This window comes from Dendrobates tinctorius, unplaced genomic scaffold, assembly GCF_039654945.1.
Source record: "Dendrobates tinctorius isolate UK_male_01 unplaced genomic scaffold, ASM3965494v1 ptg000367l, whole genome shotgun sequence".
Lineage (NCBI taxonomy): Eukaryota > Metazoa > Chordata > Amphibia > Anura > Dendrobatidae > Dendrobates > Dendrobates tinctorius.
The window spans coordinates 2,543,962-2,571,485 of record NW_027362033.1 but is presented as its reverse complement, the minus strand read 5'-3'; the positions used below and the strand labels follow the sequence as shown (position 1 = coordinate 2,571,485).

Genomic DNA, 27,524 nt, shown 5'->3' with positions numbered 1-27,524 from the left:
GCGGGTGGCGGGGGAAAGACTACGTCCGACTTTGTGGGAGGCGGGGGAAAGACTACGTCTGACTGTGCGGGAGGCGAGGGAAAGACTACGTCCCATTGGGCAGGAGGCGGGCCAATACGACTACATATAAAACTGCTCTGTACAAATAATTCCCGCTTGCTTTCTGCTTCACTTTCATCTTTCATATTTTTTTTTTCCATTTGCTATTTTTATTCTTTTCCTTTGTTGTTTGCTGCCACCTCATCTTCTAGGTCCGAACACGAGACATGGGAGGCTACTCCACCACCACCGACTTCATCAAGGCCGTAATAGACAATTTGCATGCTCGCCACGTGTACTAGACGCTGACCGTGTATTATAATATACGCCTGGCTCTTCCTCACCCTCCTCCTGTCATGTCTGCGGGGAATGAAATGTACATAATTATAGTTATTACCTTGCGCTCTTGGACGAGTATTAAACTTGCGGTGAGCTCAGAGTCACACGTGTACATTATTGTGCGAAACGTCTACAAACAGCAGTGAAGCTCCTGCGTCTCACGGTATAGCGGTATACTCCACCCTGTACAGACTGCTCCAGCTCTGATATAACCTCAGCGTACCACGGTATACACATTGTACAGACTTCTGTGTCTGTGATTGGCTGCAAGCTTATACCAAAGTTCATGCTAATAATTTGTCATATTGGTGCATATGACAATGCAAAGAGCAACAGCCATGGCCAAGAAGTAAAAGGTTTGTGTGCTGACCTCCGTGTCAAGGCAAAAGATACTTGCGAATGCTGTTAGCCTGCTCATGATGAAGAGCGCACTGTCCACTACCATCCTGAATGATGGGCCATCCACATGAAGAGCGCAGTGTCCGCTACCATCCTGAATGTTGGGCCGTCCATATGAAGAGCGCAGTGTCCACTACCATCCTGAATGGTGGGCCATCCACATGAAGAGCGCAGTGTCCACTACCATCCTGAATGATGGGCCGTCCATATGAAGAGTGCAGTGTCCACTACCATCCTGAATGGTGGGCCATCCACATGAAGAGCGCAGTGACCGCTACCATCCTGAATGATGGGCCGTCCACATGAAGAGCGCAGTGTCCACTGCCATCCTGAATGATGGGCCATCCACATGAAGAGCGCAGTGTCCACTGCCATCCTGAATGATGGGCCATCCACATGAAGAGCACAGTGTCCACTGGCATCCTGAATGATGGGCCGTCCATATGAAGAGCGCAGTGTCCACTACCATCCTGAATGATGGGCCGCCCACATGAAGAGCGCAGTGTCCACTACCATCCTGAATGATGGGCCATCCACATGAAGAGCGCAGTGTCCGCTACCATCCTGAATGATGGGCCATCCACATGAAGAGCGCAGTGTCCGCTACCATCCTAAATGATGGGCCATCCACATGAAGAGCGCAGTGTCCGCTACCATCCTGAATGATGGGCCATCCACATGAAGAGCGCAGTGTCCACTACCATCCTGAATGATGGGCCATCCACATGAAGAGCGCAGTGTCCGCTACCATCCTGAATGATGGGCCATCCACATGAAGAGCACAGTGTCCACTGGCATCCTGAATGATGGGCCGTCCATATGAAGAGCGCAGTGTCCACTACCATCCTGAATGATGGGCCGCCCACATGAAGAGCGCAGTGTCCACTACCATCCTGAATGATGGGCCATCCACATGAAGAGCGCAGTGTCCGCTACCATCCTGAATGATGGGCCATCCACATGAAGAGCGCAGTGTCCGCTACCATCCTAAATGATGGGCCATCCACATGAAGAGCGCAGTGTCCGCTACCATCCTGAATGATGGGCCATCCACATGAAGAGCGCAGTGTCCGCTACCATCCTGAATGATGGGCCATCCACATGAAGAGCGCAGTGTCCGCTACCATCCTGAATGATGGGCCATCCACATGAAGAGCGCAGTGTCCGCTACCATCCTGAATGATGGGCCATCCACATGAAGAGCGCAGTGTCCGCTACCATCCTGAATGATGGGCCATCCACATGAAGAGCGCAGTGTCCGCTACCATCCTGAATGATGGGCCATCCACGTGAATAGCGCAGTGTCCGCTACCATCCTGAATGATGGGCCATCCACATGAAGAGCGCAGTGTCCGCTACCATCCTGAATGATGGGCCATCCACATGAAGAGCGCAGTGTCCACTACCATCCTGAATGATGGGCCGCCCACATGAAGAGCGCAGTGTCCACTGCCATCCTGAATGATGGGCCGTCCACATGAAGAGAGCAGTGTCCGCTACTATCCTGACTGATGGGCCGCCCACATGAAGAGCGCAGTGTCCACTGCCATCCTGAATGATGGGCCGTCCACATGAAGAGCGCAGTGTCCTCTGTCATGCTGTGTTACAGGGAGGCCTGTCATCTGTAAGAGTATGTTGTCTTCTGTAGCCCTGAAGAATGGGGCTCCCTCCATCGCCCACCATCATCCTTCAGTGTCCTCTTTCATCCTGAAGAATGATGTGACCTCCAAGATGACGGAAGACCCTGCACTATTCGGGACAATGAAGACCGGTGTGTTCATGATCCAGAAATCCTCAACCCACCAGGACTCCTAGAGCTGAACTCCTGTACAATCTAAGTATCTGGGAGAGAAGAGTTCTAGTGCTGGAGATGATGAAGAACATGACGGCCAGTCCTGCCTTTATGGTAGAGCGACCAGACATGAGCCATTCTTCAGTAACCGTCATAACCGTGTACTGTTAAGATTATCAGAAGGATTTTCAGCCTATGTGACCACGTTCCGGATATAGCAACGCTTTGGAAGGAACTTATTTTTGCTGCGTCCAAAACGCTGTGCTCTATTGAATGCAAGTAAATCCGCATGTGTAGATTTACCGCGTTCAATACATTGTATTGATGTAATTTCTGTTGCGGTGACAAGCGTCTCCGCAATAGAAATTGACATGCTGCGGTCCTGAAAGAGGCGCCGCATGTCAGTTTCCGTGGGTGATTTTCAGGTGCAAAATCCCATCCACTATGCTGTAACATCAGCCCGCTGGAGGTTTGATGCTACATAAATACGCAGTGAACGTGCCCCAAGACCTTGAGTTGAGGAAATTGGTCTTGAAGGGCAAATGTAGCAGTTGGAGATGGCTAATCACCGCTTATCATCTGTTCTCTATTATCCCTATAAAAAAAACCCAGCAAGCTAGCAGTTGAAACTGAGAAAATAGTCAGAGCAAAGGAAAAGAGCAGCGTAGAGTACAGTGCAATGATGAAATGCTATAGACCACCAAATTCACGACCAGTCTGGTCTCCATCACGTATCAAAGGAGAGAACGTTACTGCACCGTACACCACCATGAGACCATCAACAAAGGAAAAATAGGAAAATGCCCACATTCGGGTGTGCTTAACGGCCAGCGTCACCCTCACCCAGAACATGTAAATCACTTGCTATTGATCTGTACAGGAGAAGTCCTAGAAGACTGGAGAAGCAAATGTATCTATCTTCTAAAAAAGGAAAGAAGATGGAGCCAGAAAATTACAGGCCAGTGAGCCTTACTTCTATACCAGGAGAGATCTGTGAACAAATTATTTAACAGCATGTATGTAAGTACTTGGATAAGAATACAATAAGTAACCAGAGCCAGCATGGGTTTGTAGCAAACAAGTCATGCCAGGCTAATCTAATTTCATAGAATCGTAGAGTTGGAAGGGACCTCCGGGGCCATCTGGTCCAACCCCCTGCTCAAAGCAGGATTCGCTAAATCATCCCAAACAGATGTCTGTCCAGCCTCTCTTTGAAGACTTCTATTGAAGGAGAACTCACCACCTCTCGTGGCAGCCTGTTCCACTCATTGATCACTTCTAGGATGGAAACACTGACTGGGTGGATCAGGGAAATGTGGTAAATATATTAAATGCTTTGCTGAAGTCGAGATAAACTAAAGTATCTCACACAATCCTTATTGAGAAAATTACCAAGTATAGGATTTATAAGACTACGGTTTAGGTGGATTCATAACTGGCTAAGTGATCATACTCAAAGACTGGAAATAAATGGTTGCATATCCAATTGGAAAAGTATTTCAAGTGGGGTACTACAAGGCTCTGTCCTGGCCCCAGTGTTGTTCAACATTTTTTATAAATTATCTAGATAAGGGACTGAAGGTAAACTGATCAAATTTGCAGACAATGCAGCGCTATGAGGGATAGCTAACACTAGAGAAGACATAGAATGGATTCAGAAGGATCTAGATAAGCTTGAACAAAGGGCAGCGATTAATAGAATGATATTTAACAGGGAGAAATGCAGATTCTACATCTGGACAAGAAAAACAAAGTACATCTACAGAATGGGAGAAATAGATCTAAGCAACAGCACGTGTTAAGAAGACTTGGGTATATTAATAGATCACAGACTGCACATGAGTAAACAGTGTGATGCAGCAGAAAAAAAGGCAAATACAGTTCTAGGATGTATTAAGAGCAGTATACAGTCTATATCACATGAAGTCATTATTGCCCTCTACTCCTCCTTGGTCAGGCCTCATCTGGAATATTGTGTCTTGTTCTGGGCACCACATTTTAAAAAAAACATTGAAAAACTGGAGCAAGTTCAGAGAAGAGCGACCAGGATGGTGAGCTGACTGCAAAGTGTGTCCTACGAGGAAAGGTTAAAGGATCTGGGAATGTTTAGCTGCAAAAAAGAAGACTAAGAGGAGACTTAATAGCCGTCTACAAATATCTGAAGGGCTGTCACAGTGTAGAGGGATCATTATTCTAATTTGCACGTGGAAACACGAGAAGCAATGGGATGAAACTGAAAACGAGAAGACATAGATTAGATATTAAGGAAAACAGGCTTCCATGAGAGATGGTGAGCTCTTCAATGGAAGTCTTCACATAGAGGCTGGACAGATATCTGTCTGAGATGGTTTAGTGACTCCTGAATTTAGCAGGGGGCTGGACACGACCCTTCCAACTCTTAACATTCTAGAATTTTATGTATGTCTGAGCTGTGGAGGCCATTGTGCAGTGCAGACCTTGGTCCGAGCTGTTAAAACATGAGGGGAATATACACAACATCAGGCAGCTGGGGAAGTGCCCTAATTAACAATGCTGGGAGGTGTTAAATAGAGTTGAGCGAATTTTTCCAAATTCGGTTCTGATTGTGATCGGCTGCGAATATTGTATTTGCCGAAAAAAGTCGAACATTATTTCAGTCAATGGAAGCAGAAATTACCAAATGTGTTCGGAATCAATCGTCAAACATAAATTTGGCACTAATAGAGTACCAATATGGCACGAACATCTCAAATTCACATTCGACTAATGATTCCGAACATATTCGCTCAACTCTAGTGTTAAATAGTGAGTGTATCTCTGCAGCATAATGCAGGCTGTAATGATGGCAGTTCCTTCGTTCTCAGCAGGTGTGAGTGTTGGTAAATTTCTGAGACCTGCTCACCTGTAATGAGCTATGGTATTTGACTGCCCCGGTGGTGGCACTACTGCCATCATCATTCTATGAGCTAATAGGGAGTAATCTGTGCTTATCAACCACTTCAGGAACGAAGGATAATGCAGAACCAAGACGTGGCGTGACCGCATCTGTGACGTCGGCTCCTCCCCTCTCATAGGTTGTGGACAATTCATTTTCCCAAGAGGCACATGAGAGGCTTTGACCGTTGTGGAGGCAGAGCTTAATTTTATTTTTTTATTCAATTTTTTTCACTTAATATTAGAAAGAATTATGTTGACTACTATTGTTAATACAGGTCGCTCTGGAGCTGATTGTATTCTGTGATCTTACCCCTTAACACAGTATGATGTTTCCACACAGCCCACCTTACACAGTATGATGTCCCCACACAGCCCACCTTACACATTATGATGTCCCCACACAGCCCTCCTTACACAGTATGATGTCCCCACACAGCCCACCTTACACAGTACGATGTCCCCACACAGCCCACCTTACACAGTATGATGTCCCCACACAGCCCTCCTTACACAATATGATGTCCCCACACAGCCCTCCTTACACAGTATGATGTTCCCACACAGCCCTCCTTACACAGTATGATGTCCCCACACAGCCCTCCTTACACAGTATGATGTCCCCACACAGCCCTCCTTACACAGTATGATGTCCCCATACAGCCCTCCTTACACAGTATGATGTCCCCACACAGCCCTCCTTACACAGTATGATGTCCCCACACAGCCTTCCTTACACAGTATGATGTCCCCACACAGCCTTCCTTACACAGTATGATGTCCCCACACAGCCCTCCTTACACAGTATGATGTCCCCATACAGCCCTCCTTACACAGTATGATGTCCCCACACAGCCCTCCTTACACAGTATGATGTCCCCACACAGCCCTCCTTACACAATATGATGTCCCCACACAGCTCCCCCCTTACACAGTATGATGTCCCCACATAGCCTTCCTTACACAGTATGATGTTTCCACACAGCCCTCCTTACACAATATGATGTCCCCACACAGCCCTCCTTCCACAGTATGATGTCCCCAAACAGCTTTCCTTACACAGTATGATGTCCCCACACAGCCCTCCTTACACAGTATGATGTTTCCACACAGCACTCCTTACACAATATGATGTCCCCACACAGCCCTCCTTACACAATATGATGTCCCCACACAGCCTTCCTTACACAATATGATGTCCCCACACAGCCTTCCTTACACAGTATTATGTCCCCACACAGCCCACCTTACACAGTATGATGTCACCACACAGCCCTCCTTACACAGTATGATGTTTCCACACAGCCCTCACACAGTATGATGTCCCCACACAGCCCTCCTTACACAGTATGATGTCCCCACACAGCCCTCCTTACACAGTATGATGTCCCCACGCTGCCCACCTTACACAGTATGATGTCCCCACGCAGCCCACCTTACACAGTATGATGTCCCCACACAGGCCTCCTTACACAGTATGATGTCCCCACACAGCCCTCCTTACACAGTATGATGTCCCCACACAGCCCTCCTTACACAGTATGATGTCCCCACACAGCCCACCTTACACAGTATGATGTCCCCACACAGCCCTCCTTACACAGTATGATGTTTCCACACAGCCCACCTTACACAGTATGATGTCCCTACACAACCCTCCTTACACAGTATGATGTCCCCACACAGCCCACCTTACACAGTATGATGTCCCCACACAGCCCACCTTACACAGTATGATGTCCCCACACAGCCCTCCTTACACAGTATGATGTTTCCACACAGCCCACCTTACACAGTATGATGTCCCCACACAGCCCTCCTTACACAGTATGATGTCCCCACACAGCCCACCTTACACAGTATGATGTCCCCACACAGCCCACCTTACACAGTATGATGTCCCCACACAGCTCCCCCTCCTTACACAGTATGATGTCCCTACACGGCTCCCCCTCCTTACACAGTATGATGTCTCCACACAGCCCTCCTTACACAGTATGATGCCCTCACACAGCTCCTCCTTACAAAGTATGATGCCCTCACACAGCCCCCCTTACACAGTATGATGCCCTCACACAGCCCTCCTTACACAGTATGATGTCCCTACACAGTATGATGTCCCCACACAGCCCTCCTTACACAGTATGATGTCCCCACACAGCCCTCCTTACACAGTATGATGTCCCCACACAGCCCACCTTACACAATATGATGTCCTCACACAGCCCCCTCCTTACACAGTATGATGCCCCCACACAGCCCTCCTTACACAGTATGATGTCCCCACACAGCCCCCTCCTTACACAGTATGATGCCCCCACACAGCCCACCTTACACAGTATGATGTCCCTACACAGCCCTCCTTACACAGTATGATGTCCCCATACAGCCCCCCTTTCACAGTATGATGTCCCCACGCAGCCCACCTTACACAGTATGATGTCCCCACGCAGCCCACCTTACACAGTATGATGTCCCCACACAGGCCTCCTTACACAGTATGATGTCCCCACACAGCCCTCCTTACACAGTATGATGTCCCCACACAGCCCTCCTTACACAGTATGATGTCCCCACACAGCCCTCCTTACACAGTATGATGTCCCCACACAGCCCACCTTACACAGTATGATGTCCCCACACAGCCCTCCTTACACAGTATGATGTTTCCACACAGCCCACCTTACACAGTATTATGTCCCTACACAACCCTCCTTACACAGTATGATGTCCCCACACAGCCCACCTTACACAGTATGATGTCCCCACACAGCCCACCTTACACAGTATGATGTCCCCACACAGCCCTCCTTACACAGTATGATGTTTCCACACAGCCCACCTTACACAGTATGATGTCCCCACACTGCCCTCCTTACACAGTATGATGTCCCCACACAGCCCACCTTACGCAGTGTGATGTCCCCACACAGCCCACCTTACACAGTATGATGTCCCCACACAGCTCCCCCTCCTTACACAGTATGATGTCCCTACACAGCTCCCCCTCCTTACACAGTATGATGTCTCCACACAGCCCTCCTTACACAGTATGATGCCCTCACACAGCTCCTCCTTACAAAGTATGATGCCCTCACACAGCCCCCCTTGCACAGTATGATGCCCTCACACAGCCCTCCTTACACAGTATGATGTCCCTACACAGTATGATGTCCCCACACAGCCCTCCTTACACAGTATGATGTCCCCACACAGCCCTCCTTACACAGTATGATGTCCCCACACAACCCACCTTACACAATATGATGTCCTCACACAGCCCCCTCCATACACAGTATGATGCCCCCACACAGCCCTCCTTACACAGTATGATGTCCCCACACAGCCCCCTCCTTACACAGTATGATGCCCCCACACAGCCTTCCTTACACAGTATGATGTCCCCACACAGCTCCCCCCTTACACAGTATGATGTCCCCACACAGCCCTCCTTACACAGTATGATGTCCCCACACAGCCCTCCTTACACATTATTATGTCCCCACACAGCCCTCCTTACACATTATTATGTCCCCACACAGCCCTCCTTACACAATATGATGTCCCCACACAGCCTTCCTTACACAGTATGATGTCCCCACACAGCCTTCCTTACACAGTATGATGTCCCCACACAGCCTTCCTTACACAGTATGATGTCCCCACACAGCACTCCTTACACAATATGATGTCCCCACACAGCCCTCCTTACACAGTATGATGTTTCCACACAGCCCTCCTTACACATTATTATGTCCCCACACAGCCCACCTTACACAGTATGATGTCCCCACACAGCCCACCTTACACAGTATGATGTTTCCACACAGCCCCCCTTTCACAGTATGATGTCCCTACACAGCCCTCCTTACACAGTATGATGTCCCCATACAGCCCTCCTTACACAGTATGATGTCCCCACACAGCCCTCCTTACACAGTATGATGTCCCCACACAGCCCTCCTTACACAATATGATGTCCCCACACAGCTCCCCCCTTACACAGTATGATGTCCCCACACAGCCCTCCTTACACAGTATGATGTCCCCATACAGCCCTCCTTACACAGTATGATGTCCCCACACAGCCCTCCTTACACAGTATGATGTCCCCACACAGCTCCCCCCTTACACAGTATGATGTCCCCACACAGCCTTCCTTACACAGTATGATGTTTCCACACAGCCCTCCTTACACAATATGATGTCCCCACACAGCCCTCCTTACACAATATGATGTCCCCACACAGCCTTCCTTACACAGTATGATGTCCCCACACAGCTTTCCTTACACAGTATGATGTCCCCACACAGCCCTCCTTACACAGTATGATGTTTCCACACAGCACTCCTTACACAATATGATGTCCCCACACAGCCCTCCTTACACAATATGATGTCCCCACACAGCCTTCCTTACACAATATGATGTCCCCACACAGCCTTCCTTACACAGTATTATGTCCCCACACAGCCCACCTTACACAGTATGATGTCACCACACAGCCCTCCTTACACAGTATGATGTTTCCACACAGCCCTCACACAGTATGATGTCCCCACACAGCCCTCCTTACACAGTATGATGTCCCCACACAGCCCTCCTTACACAGTATGATGTCCCCACGCAGCCCACCTTACACAGTATGATGTCCCCACGCAGCCCACCTTACACAGTATGATGTCCCCACACAGGCCTCCTTACACAGTATGATGTCCCCACACAGCCCTACTTACACAGTATGATGTCCCCACACAGCCCTCCTTACACAGTATGATGTCCCCACACAGCCCACCTTACACAGTATGATGTCCCCACACAGCCCTCCTTACACAGTATGATGTTTCCACACAGCCCACCTTACACAGTATGATGTCCCTACACAACCCTCCTTACACAGTATGATGTCCCCACACAGCCCACCTTACACAGTATGATGTCCCCACACAGCCCACCTTACACAGTATGATGTCCCCACACAGCCCTCCTTACACAGTATGATGTTTCCACACAGCCCACCTTACACAGTATGATGTCCCCACACAGCCCTCCTTACACAGTATGATGTCCCCACACAGCCCACCTTACACAGTATGATGTCCCCACACAGCCCACCTTACACAGTATGATGTCCCCACACAGCTCCCCCTCCTTACACAGTATGATGTCCCTACACAGCTCCCCCTCCTTACACAGTATGATGTCTCCACACAGCCCTCCTTACACAGTATGATGCCCTCACACAGCTCCTCCTTACAAAGTATGATGCCCTCACACAGCCCCCCTTACACAGTATGATGCCCTCACACAGCCCTCCTTACACAGTATGATGTCCCTACACAGTATGATGTCCCCACACAGCCCTCCTTACACAGTATGATGTCCCCACACAGCCCTCCTTACACTCTACCAGGGGAAGAGTCTTGAGGAGATCATTTGCATATTCCCAGTGCCTTCTGGGATAAGTGAAGAGTGTCCGCGAGCTCAACGATCACTGGGTTTTGGCCGTTGCAGCTGAAAAGAGGAAATCGGAAAACCAGGGGAAGAGTCTTGAGGAGATCATTTGCATATTCCCAGTGCCTTCTGGGATAAGTGAAGAGTCTCCGCGAGCTCAACGATCACTGGGTTTTGGCCGTTGCAGCTGAAAAGAAGAAATCGGAAAACCAGGGGAAGAGTCTTGAGGAGATCATTTGCATATTCCCAGTGCCTTCTGGGATAAGTGAAGAGTCTCCGCGAGCTCAACGATCACTGGGTTTTGGCCGTTGCAGCTGAAAAGAGGAAATCGGAAAACCAGGGGAAGAGTCTTGAGGAGATCATTTGCATATTCCCAGTGCCTTCTGGGATAAGTGAAGAGTCTCCGCGAGCTCAACGATCACTGGGTTTTGGCCGTTGCAGCTGAAAAGAGGAAATCGGAAAACCAGGGGAAGAGTCTTGAGGAGATCACTTGCATATTCCCAGTGCCTTCTGGGATAAGTGAAGAGTCTCCGCGAGCTCAACGATCACTGGGTTTTGGCCGTTGCAGCTGAAAAGAGGAAATTGGAAAAACCGCGCGCCGATAGGCGCGCGAAATTTGGCTCATCTTTCATCGTTTTTAAGAAATCTCAAGATGGAAGAGGCCAGGAGCCATTTGGTGAGCTGCATTTCTTGCTACATGTTCACAGATTTACCAGTGGAAAAGCCAAACTTCACATGCCACAAATGCAAGCTTGTGTCCCTGTTGGAGGAAAAGTTGCAAAATCTCGAAGAGAGGTTAGCTACGTTGAAGATCATTAAGGAAGGTGAAGAGTTCTTGGACAGAGCAGAATTATCTCTTCATGTTACAGAAAGAGAAGAAATTCGAAGTGCACCTGAAGAAACAGAGGAATGGAGACATGTGACCCAGAGAAGCAGGAGGATCAGGAGGCAGTCAGCACCCATACTGCTCAGGAACCAGTACCAGGCTCTCACGCAGGAAAACGATGAAGAAATACATCAGGATAAGACTTTGCCAACAAACAGCAACCTTGTACGCCTTCAGAGTCCTCCTGGATGGAGAAAGAAAAATGTTGTGAAGAAGAAACGGAGAGTGGTGGTCATGGGGGATTCCCTGCTGAGAGGAACAGAGGCCGCTATCTGCAGACCGGATATAACTACAAGAGAAATGTGCTGTCTTCCAGGTGCAAAAATTAAAGATGTGTCTGACAGGATATCAGGACTCTTCAGACCTACAGATGACTACCCATTCCTGCTACTACATGTGGGGACAAATGACACCGCAAGAAACGACCTGGAAATCATCTGCAGAGACTTTGAAGACTTAGGCAAGAAAGTGAAAGAACTGGGAGCGCAGGTGGTCTTCTCTTCCATCCTCCCAGTGGATGGCCATGGAACAAGGAGGTGGAATAAGATTCTGCAGGTGAACAACTGGCTACGTCGATGGTGCCGTCAGCAACGATTTGGATTTCTGGATCACGGAGTGAACTACTTATACGATGGACTACTTGCTAGAGATGGGGTGCACCTTACGAAGACTGGAAAGCATGTATTTGGAAGTCGCCTTGCTACACTTGTAAGGAGAGCTTTAAACTAGAACAACATGGGAAGGGAAGCAAAAGACCAGAAAAAGCCATACACCTGACAAATGCTATTGAGAACTCTGCTATTAGAAGTGGAAAGGAAGAACAAAGACGAAAGAATCTAATTACTAAAAATATTGGAGAAAGAGAAACCAATCACAAACTAAAATGTTTCTATACTAATGCACAAAGCATGGGCAACAAACAAGGAGAATTGGAACTACTAACACAGGAACAGAAATATGATGTAATTGGAATCACTGAAACTTGGTGGGACAATACACATGATTGGAATACAAGACTAGAAGGATACAACTTATTTGCAAGAAACAGACTTGATAAACGAGGAGGGGGTGTCGCATTGTATGTTCGAAACGCGTATATCTGCACAGAGATTGAAGCTTCAGAGACTGGGAGTTCTGTGGAAACTGTTTGGGTAAGAATACAAGGACAGAACAATGGAAAGGACACCATTGTAGGCATTTACTACAGGCCGCCTGTGCAAGCCGAAGATATAGATGAACTCTTTATGCATCAGATGGCCAAGTTCTCCAAAAAATATGACATAGTTGTCATGGGAGATTTCAACTATCCAGACATTTGTTGGGAATCTCTCTCAGGCAAAACTAACAGGTCAAGGAAATTCTTATCCTCTCTTGCTGACAACTTTATCTTCCAAAAGGTAAGGGAGAAAACAAGGGGAACTGCTACCTTGGATCTAATCCTTATAAACAGGGAGGAAATGGTTGAGGAGGTAAAAGTGGCTGGGACCCTAGGAGGTAGCGACCATGCTATTTTAGAATTTTGGATTACTAGAGGTGGAAGACCTGTGAAGACTCAGACGTCAAGGTTAGATTTCAGAAAGGCAGATTTTAAGGGATTCAGAAAGAGAATTGGAGGGATCCATTGGCTGGATATCCTTAAAGACAAAAATGTCCAGGAAGGATGGGAAATCTTGAAAAATGAAATTCTCAAAGCACAGTTGTTAACAATTCCGAAAAGAGGGAAGAATAGGAAGCATTTAAGGAAACCAGGATGGATGAACACAGAACTTAAGCACATGCTAAAAAGGAAGAAAAAAATGTTTATAAAATGGAAAGAGGGAGGCATATCTAAAGAAGAATATAATGCTGTCTGCAGAACCTGCAGGGCACAAATCAGATTAGCTAAAGCTGAAAATGAACTGAGGCTTGCAAGAGATGTCAAACGCAATAATAAAGGATTTTGGGGATATGTCAAAAGTAAAAGAAAAGTCAAAGATGCTATAGGATTTTTACAGGATGAAAATGATGAAATGGTAAGACAGGATGTTGAGAAGGCTGAACTTTTAAATTCCTATTTTGCATCTGTTTTCTCTCAGAAAGGAAATGCAACATCAACTGTTATTCACTGTCCTATTAAGGGAATAGAAGAATCCAGGATATCTATAAACAGAAAGATAGTGAGGAAACACTTAGCTAACCTAAATGAATTCAAGTCTCCAGGTCCAGATGAATTACACCCCAGAGTACTGAAGGAGATAGCAGAAGAAATTTTTGAACCCCTCTCCATAATCTTTGAAAATTCTTGGAGAACAGGAGAAGTGCCAGAAGACTGGAGAAGAGCAAATGTTGTTCCTATCTTCAAAAAGGGGAAGAAGGTGGACCCAGGCAACTATAGGCCGGTGAGTCTGACTTCTATACCAGGAAAGATCTTTGAACAAATTATTAAACAACATGTATGTCAATACCTGGATAAGAATGAAGTGATTAAACAGAGTCAGCATGGGTTTCTAACTAATAAGTCATGTCAGACTAACTTAATTTCCTTCTATGACGGTATCACTGATTGGGTGGATCAAGGAAATGCTGTAGATATAGTATATCTTGACTTCAGCAAAGCATTTGACAAAGTCTCTCATACAATCCTTATTGAAAAAATGACTAAGTATGGAATGGACAAGGCAACTGTTAGGTGGATTCATAACTGGCTTAGTGATCGGACCCAAAGAGTGGTCGTAAATGGCTGCACATCCAGTTGGAAGAATGTCTCAAGTGGGGTACCACAGGGCTCTGTCCTGGGCCCTGTATTGTTCAACATCTTTATCAACGATTTAGATGAAGGAATTGAGGGTAAACTGATTAAATTTGCTGATGACACAAAGCTAGGAGGGATAGCTAATACTAGAGAAGAGAGAGAGAGGATTCAAAAAGATTTAAATAAACTGGAGAAGTGGGCAGCAACTAACAGAATGGTTTTTAACAGGGAGAAATGCAAAGTACTACATCTGGGCAATAAAAATGAAAAAAGCATATATAGAATGGGAGGAATAGGGCTAAGTGACAGCACATGTGAAAAAGACTTGGGTATACTAATAGATCACAGACTGAATATGAGTCAACAGTGTGATGCAGCAGCAAAAAAGGCAAATGCAATTCTAGGATGTATTAACAGAAGCATACATTCTAGATCACGTGAAGTCATTATTTCCCTCTACTCCTCTTTGGTCAGACCTCATCTGGAATATTGTGTCCAGTTTTGGGCACCACATTTTAAAAAAGACATCAACAAACTGGAGCAAGTTCAGAAAAGAGCGACCAGAATGGTGACCGGTCTGCAAACCCTGTCTTATGAGGAAAGGTTGCAGGATTTGGGAATGTTTAGTTTGCAAAAGAGAAGACTGAGAGGAGACTTAATAGCTGTCTACAAATATCTAAAGGGCTGTCACATTGTAGAAGGATCAACTTTATTCTCATTTGCACAAGGAAAGACTAGAAGCAATGGGATGAAACTGAATGGGAAGAGACACAGATTAGATATTAGAAAAAACTTTTTGACAGTTAGAGTGATCAATGAGTGGAACAGGCTGCCACGAGAAGTGGTGAGTTCTCCTTCAATGGAAGTCTTCAAACAGAGGCTGGACAGACATCTGACTGGGATGATTTAGCGAATCCTGCTTTGAGCAGGGGGTTGGACCAGATGGCCCAGGAGGTCCCTTCCAACTCTACGATTCTATGATTCTATGATTCTATGATTCAGTATGATGTCCCCACACAGCCCACCTTACACAATATGATGTCCTCACACAGCCCCCTCCTTACACAGTATGATGCCCCCACACAGCCCTCCTTACACAGTATGATGTCCCCACACAGCCCCCTCCTTACACAGTATGATGCCCCCACACAGCCCTCCTTACACTGTATGATGTCCCCACACAGCTCCCTCCTTCCACAGTATGATGTCCCCACACAGCTCCCCCCTTACACAGTATGATGTCCCCACACAGCTCCCCCCTTACACAGTATGATGTCCCCACACAGCCTTCCTTACACAGTATGATGTCCTCACACAGTTCCCCCTCCTTACACAGTATGATGTCCTCACACAGTTCCCCCCCCTTACACAGTATGATGTCCTCACACAGCCCTCCTTCCTTACACAGTATGATGTCCCCACACAGCTCCCCCCTTACACAGTATGATGTCCCCACACAGCTCCCCCCTTACACAGTATGATGTCCCCACACAGCTCCCCCCTTACACAGTATGATGCCCTCACACTGCTCCCACCTTACACAGTATGATGTCCCCACACAGCCCACCTTACACAGTATGATGTCCCCACACAGCCCTCCTTACACAGTATGATGTCCCCATACAGCCCTCCTTACACAGTATGATGTCCCCACACAGCCCTCCTTACACAGTATGATGTCCCCACACAGCCCACCTTACACAGTATGATGTCCCCACACAGCCCTCCTTACACAGTATGATGTCCCCACACAGCTCGCCCCTTACACAGTATGATGTCCCCACACAGCTCCCCCCTTACACAGTATGATGTCCTCACACAGATCCCCCCCCTTACACAGTATGATGTCCTCACACAGCTCTCCCTCCTTACACAGTATGATGTCCCCACACAGCCCTCCTTACACAGTATGATGTCCTCACACAGTTCCCCCTCCTTACACAGTATGATGTCCTCACACAGTTCCCCCTCCTTACACAGTATGATGTCCTCACACAGTTCCCCCCTTACACAGTATGATGTCCTCACACAGCTCCCCCCTTACGCAGTATGATGTCCCCACACAGCTCCCCCCTTACACAGTATGATGTCCCCACACAGCCCACCTTACACAGTATGATGTCCCCACACAGCCCTCCTTACACAGTATGATGTCCTCACACAGCTCCCCCCTTACACAGTATGATGTCCTCACACAGCTCCCCCCTTACACAGTATGATGTCCTCACACAGCTCCCCCCTTACACAGTATGATGTCCCCACACAGCTCCCCCCTTACACAGTATGATGTCCTCACACAGCCCTCCCTCCTTACACAGTATGATGTCCTCACACAGCTCCCCCCTTACACAGTATGATGTCCCCACACAGCTCCCCCCTTACACAGTATGATGTCCCCACACAGCTCCCCCCTTACACAGTATGATGTCCCCACACAGCCCACCTTACACAGTATGATGTCCCCACACAGCCCTCCTTACACAGTATGATGTCCCCACACAGCTCCCCCCTTACACAGTATGATGTCCCCACACAGCCCTCCTTACACAGTATGATGTCCCCATGTCGGGGTCGTAAACGACAATAAATCCTCATTCACCAGTCATTCCAAATCATTGTGCGAGCGCAAAACATCTGGTACCAATTAAGAATGACTCAGACACGCAGCTGATTCAGTCTTAGCTAATGTCCCGCATCCACATCTGTCAGGAGCAGTACAACAACTGGCTTTATTTACAAATACACAATACTATATTGAGTGTTAGGGGAAGGCGTGCATTAGGCGAGGTTTATGCAGTATACATCTAGTGTCCAGTCTCTCTCTGATTCGTCAAAAAGTCTCCCGATGGTTACTTCTTCTTCACATTCCTGAGTTATCTTTTTTTAGGAGAAATGAAACTTAACTTAACTCTTTAGACACTGAATTTAAGTGAAAGTGAACACTGGCAGCCATCTTTAATAGTTACATTTGCATTAGCAAGCAATTAGGAAAAACTTATTGTTTCACAGTATAAAAGTATAAAAGTTATATAAGAAAATATATTTTCACCTTGACAATCCCCCCTAAACACTAAGTTTTTCCCTTAATGAAAGATCCTTCGAGACTGTCCATGCGATGGGAAAAGGGGAGGTGGATTTCTTCATCCAGACACCTCAGAAGCTCTCCCCTAGCGAGAGGCCTCCAGGCAGCTGAACCCTTCACTAACCTCACATGGAGTTCTCCCGCTGTCCCTAAACTAAGTCTCTTAACATCATCTGAGAATGGGGGGTTTTGTCTACTCTCTTGAGGGGAATATACTTAGGGATCTCCCCTAGATCAGTACCATCGTACTCTGGTGGGTCTACTTCTTGATTGAGGAAGGTGCCAGTCGGAGTTGCTTTGGCAATAACCTTTTTATACAAGGGAATAACACAACAAAGAGTTATCGATCCAATTACAAGGAGGGCAATTAGTACTATACAAGCTTGTTGAAGGAATCCCTTGAGTCCACCCAACCAGCCGGAAAAGAAAGATGTGTCTACTCCAGCATTAGTTTTCAATTCTGCTGCTAACCCAGTTATCTTTTTAAGGGCTATCATGGTTTTTCCATTCACTCCAGAGTTCTGAGGGATATAGGTACAACACTCCTCTCCCACCATCCCACAAACTCCTCCTTTCTCAGCTAATATCATATCAAGGGCTAGTCGATTTTGGAGTGTCATTCTAGTGTTAGGGCCCAATTCTTCAACTATACCTTGGAAGGCATCTTGGCTGAAATTGACAAACCTTTGTTCACTGTAATATATGTAATTGATCCATTCAACATTTTTATTAATCTGCACCTGTGGGATTATAGAAGCAAAGCCAGCATAGATCTGGTTCTGGGCTTTAAATTGGTCAGGCACCCCCCTTGGCACTCCAATAGCATCGATATATACTAGTGGATCTTCTTCATAACTCATATGGAGCTGATCGAGGCTTCTCCTTTTCCTGGTAGGTTCATCAGGTATCTTTGGATCCCAGGGTAGAATCTTGAACTGCATAGCTAGTTTAACAAGGGTGCATTGGCCTGTCCAGGCATTTGGCAACCTAGGACGGAGCTTACCATCTCCACATAACCAATAAATGTCATACATATATTGTGTATGTTTGATTAACAAGTCAGTATCTAGAGAACTATTCTCTTTGCAGAAACCTGTCTCGAAGATCCCTACTGGTGTACCTGTGGTGTCGTGGGAATTATAGCAGGTGTAATTGTCAGCTAATACAGTTACTTCTCCTGGGACCTTTAGTTTGGGTTCCTTATGAATTAGTGGGACGTAATCTGGGCAATCAGTGGGCTTCAAACCTTTCAACAAATTCATGACACAGGCAGTGGTGTTGTCATCAGGGAAAAGCAATGCATGTGTGTATAGGTGTGTATTCGCAGCAGCACAAGCAATACATCCTACAGAGATATTCTGGACTTTTACATTGTACCTCACCCATTCTAACCACAAATTTTTCCTTGGGGCTGTTTGTGTTTCTATGGAGAAAACCTCTTGCCAACTGAGACCTGGAATGGGGATCACTTCATTAACTACATTTTGCAAACGCTCACCTGGGCCTATTTTAGGTGTACTGGTAACGGGGGCCTTGGTTGGTCTGAAGCTAATACCCTGAAGCCGTATATGGCCTAAATACGCATAAGGTCCAGCACTAAATACATAATTATAATGCCTTCCTAGTACGAACGTCTGCAGATCAGCAGATTGAGGGCTTTCAAGATTTAGGAGAAGGGGGTGACAGCTTCTACCCCATTTACAGCCCCTAAATGGTTGCAGAAGGGCTGTTAGATGCATTCTCTCACGAAGACTCCTACCCGTCCCATCCTTGGGGAACATGGCTTCGCTAGGTTTATATCCCCAATCATTCCCCGTACTCCAGGCAGCATCTGTCCAATAATGACAATAATAACACACATATAGAACTGGATGATCCCCTCTACCACCCGTTCAGTCTCAAGGCACTTGACTACATCACAGAAATCAAATCGCCAGATATTCACCGGGGCTGTCAGGTTTACCCAGAGAATAAAGGGACCAGAATTCTTATTTACAATAGGGGCCGAAGAGGTAGGGGCGAGGATGGCCCCCAGTCCCAAGGTCAAAAACAACAGCAACATTTCCCTTCAGTCACTACTGTGACTAAACACTGGTTCGGTCTCTACAGTGTGAAGCATGAATCCAGGTGCTCTTTCCTTCAAGTTTTACTGCAGTGGGGGTGACCAGGATCACCGTGTGGGGTCCTTCAAATCTCGGCTGGAGACAATCTCTGCGCACAAACTTTTTCACATACACCAGGTCTCCTGGCACAAAGTCATGGACCACGTCACCTGTGGATTCTGGAAGAGAAGCAGAAACTGTAGAGTGGGTGTTAGACAGTTCCTTAGACAATGCAATCACAAATTGTACAACTTTATCATTTGTCTCAGACAACTGTTGTGGCCTAATGTCTCCTATTTTAGGTGGAGCACCAAAAAGAATCTCAAAGGGAGTCAGGCCGTGTTTTCCCTGTGGGGTGTGTCTGATATGGTATAGGACCACGGGGAGCAAATCTGGCCATGGGAGTGGGTGGTCCTGGCTCATTTTAAGCAACTGGGTCTTAATTGTGGAGTTCATTCTCTCAACTTTGGCTGAACTGGAGGGGTGATAGGGGGTGTGCAGACCCAAATCTGTCCCTAACATGTGCCACAATTCCTCGTAGACATTGGCAGTGAAGGCTGGGCCTTGATCTGATTCAACAACTTCGGGAATTCCAAATCTGCACGAAATTTCAGTGATGAGCTTCTTAGCTGTAGTTTTGGCAGTCATGTTGGTCACTGAGTAGGCTTCGGGCCATCCTGAGAACATATCCACAGCCACTAGGACGTACTCATACTTTCCTGACTTGGGCATCTGAATATGATCAACCTGGATTCTCTGCCAAGGGTAGTCTGGTTTGGCAAGATGCTGAAGTGGAACCTTGGCGGTGGCTGTTGGGTTACAGATGGCACAGACTGGGCAGGCTCTTGAGTAGGCTGTGACAGTGGTAGAGATTCCTGGGGCCCAGTAGAGCTTCTTGATACAGGCCAGAGCTTGGTTCTTTCCTCGATGAGTTGAACCATGAGCCCATGCTGCAACGGCTGGATACATTCTTTTGGGTAGACAGGGTTTCCCATCCACCTTATAGAGTCTAGGAAATTGGTATTGTCCGGCAGAACTACGATTCCCATGAATGGCTCCTGCAGCTTCCCACTGCTTCTTTTCTTCTTTAGAGATCAACTTTTGTTCTTCCCACAATCTCTCTTCAGGTGGTCGGGCTGGCTTCCAGACAGATCCGGTGGCAGGGTATTCCATTTCCATGTCTTCTATCAACTCCCTCTTCTTTCTTCGGGCTTCGGACTTCTCAAAGTCTCGTTCTTCTTCGGCTTGGGTAGCTTCTTTGGTTGCCTGTTCTCTTGTTTGTGCTCTGGTAAGCACAGGCATCACAGGTGTATCAGTGCCTTCCCAACAGGGTTTTTCTGGTGCTGTTTCTTCTTCTTCCCACTTTGCTGAGACATTCTTTATGGCAGCAGCTTTGGCAGCTTGATCTGCTAAATGGTTTCCTCTAGTCTCCTTCGAATTGACTTTCCCGTGAGCTTTGACCTTGATCACCGCAATTTGTACAGGTAGCTCCAATGCCTTCATCAGGGCTTTAATCCTTAGTGCATGTTTAACAGGGGTTCCTGTAGCCGTAATGAACCCTCGGGACTTCCACAGGAATCCAAAATCGTGACAGATTCCATAGCCGTATCTTGAGTCAGTGTAGACATTGGCCGTCTTCCCTTCTGCTAGATAACATGCTTGTTGTAGGGCCACAAGTTCGGCTTCTTGAGCCGAAAGGTGAGGTGGCAAGGCTTCAGCCAGAAGGACTTCTGTTTCAGTGGTGACCGCATATCCAGTGTGGAACTTGCCATAAGAGTCTGCAAATCGAGATCCATCAGTCCATAGTTGCAAATCAGGGTTGAGAAGTTCTTGAGTTACCACATTTTGTGGTGCAGAGGCTTCTTGTTCCAGTGCTTTTACACAGTCATGCGGGTCATCAGGTGACCTCCCGTCTGGTAAGTCCTTATACCCGTCAGGGAACTCCCCCCTAGAATGTGGAAGCAAAGTGGCTGGGTTGATGGTAGTACATTTCTGGAAGGTGATGTTGGAGGGCAGAAGTAGAGAGCACTGAAGTCTGAGATGTCTTTGGCTCGTTAGATGCTTAGGAGATGTTTGTTGGAGGACAGCAGAGAGATCATGTCCAGCTTGAATGACCAAGTCATGACCAAGTGCTATGTCAGCAGACTTATCCAGAAGAACATGGGCTGCATGCACAGCCTTGAGGCAGGAAGAGCAGTTCTGGCAACAGGGTCTAGCCTGGCTGAGTAGTAGGCCAGAGGACGGAAACGATCAGCATGTTTCTGTGCCAGCACACCAGAGGCATGTCCTTCAAATTCTGAAACAAAGAGATGAAACGGCTGAGTGTAGTCAGGGAGACCCAGAGCAGGGGCGCTGACAACAGCTTCCTTGAGAGCCAGGAAACAGTCCTTTTGCTGAGCATAGATATACGGATTTTCAGCATGATCCCAGTCCGGTCCTCCAGTCTTGAGGCAATCATACAAAGGTTGCATGAGTCTTGAAGCATCCGGAATCCACTGTCTGCAGTAGGTAATGAGTCCTAAGAAAGACTGCATAGCAGAGTATGTCTTTGGATAAGGGATATCCTCAATTGCATGTTTTCTGTCTTCGGTGAGGTGTCTCGAGCCTTGAGAGATGCAGTGTCCGAGGAAGACGACTTTCTCTTTGCACCACTGGACCTTGGCCTTTGAGACTTTGCAGTTGGCAGAATGAAGAAAAAGGAGCAAGGACTCAGAAGCAGCAAACAGATTCTCTTCAGTTCCACAGAGGAGTAGGTCATCAACATACTGGAGAAGCGTGACATGAAGATTCTGTAACACCCACGGATCCAGGGTCATCTTCATAGCATGAGTGAACTGGTTAGGGGAGTTCTGGGCACCCTGTGGTGTCCTGGTCCAGGTCAGCTGAGATCCTTGAAACGTGAAGGCAAATAAAAACTGTGAGTCTTCATGAAGCGGGACACTGAAGAAAGCATTAGCCAGGTCAATAACGGTGAAGAGTGTTGCTGAAGTAGGCACTTGAGAAAGCAAGGTGTTTGGGTTGGGTACCACAGGAGTTTCCAAGATGGTGGCTGAATTGACTGCTCTGAGGTCCTGTACAAGTCTGTACTTCGGAGGGTCTCCAGGAGCTGTCTTCTTCTTCACTGGAAACAGGGGTGTGTTACAGGGTGAAACACATCTGATTAGCACTCCAGAATGTAAGAGGGAGGTAATCTGAACTCCAAGGCTCCGCTCTTGGGCAGCCTTAAGCGGATACTGAGGTAGTCTGGGGTATGGGTGCCCAGGTTTGAGGTGGACTTTTACTGGAGGCACTTTGAGCAGACCCACATCCTCAGGTCCAGTTGACCACAGAGTGGTAGGTAGATTGGGCAAATCCGGGGAAGGTGTCGTTTGCAGAGTCATCATCATCAGAGGGAAAGCCTTAAGGACACAACGATCTTCAGTGCCTTGTTGTGAGGCAGGATCTTGTAATTGCAATTCCATCCCTTGATCACCGAAGATGATGGTAGCGTGAAGCCTTTGAAGGAGGTCAGCTCCTAGAAGGTTGACGGGGCAGGTTTCAGACACCAGAAATTTGGCAAAGACACCAGAGAATGGGCCAGCTGGGACGGGAACAGTGAGTGGTGAAGAGGTTTGTTGACCTTCAACCCCAATACATGTGAGGAAATCTGAAGACAGGGAGATTGTAGGAGGCAGCTGAGATGAAGAGATAACAGAGGTGGCCGCCCCAGTGTCCACTAAGAACTTGAGAGGTTGATTGTCCACTTCCAGGGTCACTGTACCACAAGACGAGGAAGTACAGGTGGCGGGAAAAGTGGGCACCGGTTGGCCTGAACTTCATGAGTGTGGAGGAGGAAGAGGTCTCTGAGGGTGCCCCCTGCGAGGACAACTTCTTCTCATATGACCAGGGCTGGCACACCCCCAACACAGAGGTCTCCCTTGGTCATCACGAACTGGTCTGTCCCTGTAGTTTTGGCCCTGGGACCCTCTCGGCCTCAAGCGTGGTGATCCATACCGATCCTGAGCCTGATACACCATAACAGGTACTTCTGAGGCTTCTGCCATATACATGGCTGGTTTCTTCTTGCCTTTGTCCTTCTGTGCTTCCTTCTCTGCTTCCTTTTCTGCTTCTTTTTCTTCCCTTTGAAGCATTTTCTGATAACTCTTCACAACAGTGAGGGCCTGTTTTAGGGGACCATCAGGTAATTCGGGACGAAGCTTCATGACCTTATCCTTCAGTGGATCTTCCAGACCATCAATAAAAGCACGGACCAACAAGGCTGCCTGCGTCTTCACATGAGTTGAATAACCCAAGTCTTCAAACTGCATAGTTAGTCTGGCAGCGTATTTCTCCACAGCTTCACCAGATTCTTGTTGTATATCCTGTATTGATCCTGCTTCGTCACAGAGACGATCCTGGGCCCACTTTGTGAGTTGAGCGATAAACTCCTTTCCAGACTTGAACTTGTTGAGAGGTCCTGCTTTAGTGGGGTCCAATTCCTTCATGATGGTGGGGAGAAAATATTCGGAGGCTTTGATTGAGGTGATGCCTGATAGATCAGACCATGTAGCCCCGTAGATGCTCCTAGTCTGTTCCAGTTTCCTTACATACTGCATGGGAAATTTGTCCGGGTCAGGTAACTTGTTAACAATAGCATCAATTTGTACCGGAGTGAAGGGTTTGTATTTCAGCTTCAGCCCTTCTTCTTCTTCGTCATGTGTCACTGCCTCATCCTTCGGGGCAGTTGGGGGTGCTGTGGGTATTACCTCATCCAGGGGCTTTATACCTGTGTGCATCAGTGGTATCATGTATTCAGCTACCAAGGGCATGATGCCCTCTAATCCGGATTCATGGTAACAGACGATCCTAACTTCTTGTAAATCGAGATCTGGGGTTGATTGGAGACAATTCTTGATGACTTCAACGTGTTCCTTCATACAGGGGCCCAGTGGGTATCCAAAGAGTCCTGAAGATATCAATGGTATAGCCAAAGTTCTACGAGGAAGTGTATCTCTCCCTAGCCGTCCTGCAAAGATAAGCACTGTCTGTAAGGCGGTCTGCAATATTGTACGGCAATGCTCGGGTGTCCTGTAATCATATATAGGGCCTGCAGTGTGTAACACTATATCACAGGGCAAATTCCCTCCCTGGGTGGACATAGCGTCTCCTGGATGCAAGGGGCCATAATTGGTAAGGTAGGCCTGACACTCTTGGGTTATGGCTGGGCCTCCCTTTTTAGCTATCTGTTGGGCCAAACCACCTCTATGCGACAGGGTAGAGTTAGCTGGGTTCACTATGGCTCCTACCTGGTGGGTAACTATGTCCCCATACCCCACTGAGAAAAGAACCTGGGAGCCCTGAGGTGTGATGTAATAGCGTGAATGACAGGGGAACCAGATTTCAGGGTCATGGGGCAACCTAGAGGATTTGTTGAGAGGGGTAGGTAGTGGGCTCCTTCCGGGCCGGGGGGATTCGAACGGACCTAATAGCAGTGGCGGGGCAGGGGGAATTGTAGCAACCTGATTGTCAGAATCTTCTGATCCCTCATCATCTCCGATAGCTTGGCGCCTCATACGCATTACGGACCGGAAAGCCGTACTGCCGGTCAGGGCATCAAGAGTGAAGGGACCTTGACCAGGTGTATTTACAAATATCACAGTGGGTTGCACCGGGAGACTAGGCCCAGAGGCCGGAACAGAAACAGGAACATTAGAGGTGGGAACAGCATCGGTCGGTGCCGGAGGTTTCTCAGGAAGTGGTGGTCCCTGATAGTACTCGCCGGAAAGTGTTACCAGCGGACATAGTGGCTGGGGAGGAATTCCGGGTGCACCAAGATGGCTGCCGGTGGAGGCGTGGCATGCCCCACTTCCGTCCATGGTCTGGGCGGAACCCCAAGGACGGCCCGCCCCACACACACGGCAGGTTTCCACCCAGGTTGGATTCTGCACGCCACAAACAGGACACACCCACGCTTCTGGAGAGCTCGTCTTGTCGCCATTATAGGGCGGTGGTTGGGACTGCATTTTCATCATCAGTGGCACGGCGGCCATTTTACAATCTATAAGATCACAGTTCAAAGGCATTTTATAACCAAACACAGGTTCCGCATTGTCTGATCCTCCTTCCCCATCAATCTCTTTCCATCCTTCATTCTTCAAGCCTCGCGCAACTCGCAGATGAGCTTGTGCTTGTTCTAACAATCCTTTATCTTTCAACATGCCTCGTTTGTTCTCTATGAGATTATGCCACATAGCCGGCTGTAATCTCCCTGACGAGGGCAATCCTACATGCTTATACAATCTCTCAACATTCTTGACTGCCTTCTTGCCTTCCCGTGACGCTACTATTGCCTTGACCTCCACAGCATCCTCATCTAACTTGTGGGGCACAGACTTCTTCTGCTTTAAGATACGCAGCATGACTCTTACAGAATACTATGGTTCTCTGCAGAAAAACCACTGGTAGCGATATCAACACTGATGTTCCACAGTACGGAGCCTCACGTTCGACGTACTAGGAAAAGAGCCTCGCGCTCAATACTTCCTTTCCCTAACCTTGAACAGCAGTGATTAACAGATTATCCTGCCACGATATTCCAACAGTCGGGAGGCGGTCTCCTAGTGAGAGCCCTCCACAGAAATACAGGTGGTCCCTTCTCGGGACGTCTTAATTACCTAGCTGGTACAATATCACAGAGGCTGCGTCTCCTATCCCTTCCTCTAGGTTGCCCCACAATCTGCAACTAGCTCAATTTATCACTCCACTTCACTACTAGACAATAGTCACGGGTAGGGTGGTTAAATGGAGTACAATGACCGGTGGAGGAGGTGTGGTGTACACGAGGACGCGCAGAATGCGACGTCTCTCAGTTGCTGGTTCAGAGCGTGGCACAGGATCGCACTCAGTCTCACCACTCGACCGGTCACCCCTCAGACCCAAGGAGACCACAGACAAACCAATAACGGCTGAGACACTAGCAAGTGTGACACATACAGTGTATATGATCTCACTTACCGTGTTTTGGAGGGTGATCAGTCCTCGAGGTCAGCCACTACAGGTATCATCCACAGACATCCAGGCATGGGTCCAGAGGAGCCTCGGATCACTGTCCACGCCCCACGTTGGGCGCCAAATTGTCGGGGTCGTAAACGACAATAAATCCTCATTCACCAGTCATTCCAAATCATTGTGCGAGCGCAAAACATCTGGTACCAATTAAGAATGACTCAGACACGCAGCTGATTCAGTCTTAGCTAATGTCCCGCATCCACACCTGTCAGGAGCAGTACAACAACTGGCTTTATTTACAAATACACAATACTATATTGAGTGTTAGGGGAAGGCGTGCATTAGGCGGGGTTTATGCAGTATACATCTAGTGTCCAGTCTCTCTCTGATTCGTCAAAAAGTCTCCCGATGGTTACTTCTTCTTCACATTCCTGAGTTATTTTTTTTTAGGAGAAATGAAACTTAACTCTTTAGACACTGAATTTAAGTGAAAGTGAACACTGGCAGCCATCTTTAATACAGTTACATTTGCATTAGCAAGCAATTAGGAAAACTTATTGTTTCACAGTATAAAAGTATAAAAGTTATATAAGAAAATATATTTTCACCTTGACACCCACACAGCTCCCCCCTTACATAGTATGATGTCCACACACAGCTCCTCCCTTACACAGTATGATGTCCTCACACAGTTCCCCCTCCTTACACAGTATGATGTCCCCACACAGCTCCCCCCTTACACAGTATGATGTCCCCACACAGCCCACCTTACACAGTATGATGTCCCCACACAGCCCTC

The 27,524-nt window shown here is 47.6% G+C and overlaps 1 protein-coding gene across 2 annotated transcripts in view; it reads left to right on the top strand.

Annotated features, from left to right (window-relative positions):
- The window catches only part of IDH3B (isocitrate dehydrogenase (NAD(+)) 3 non-catalytic subunit beta), a 69,450-nt gene that overhangs the window by 12,525 nt on the left and 29,401 nt on the right, over positions 1-27,524 (top strand). The window contains exon 11 of one of the 2 annotated variants that reach the window (XM_073562813.1): positions 252-478. The exons of the other annotated variant lie outside the window; for it this stretch is intronic. Coding sequence (XP_073418914.1) covers positions 252-341 — 90 coding nt within the window. The 3' untranslated portion in view covers positions 342-478. Of the gene's footprint in view, positions 1-251; positions 479-27,524 lie in introns of those variants that run through there. 2 annotated transcript variants of the gene reach the window in all.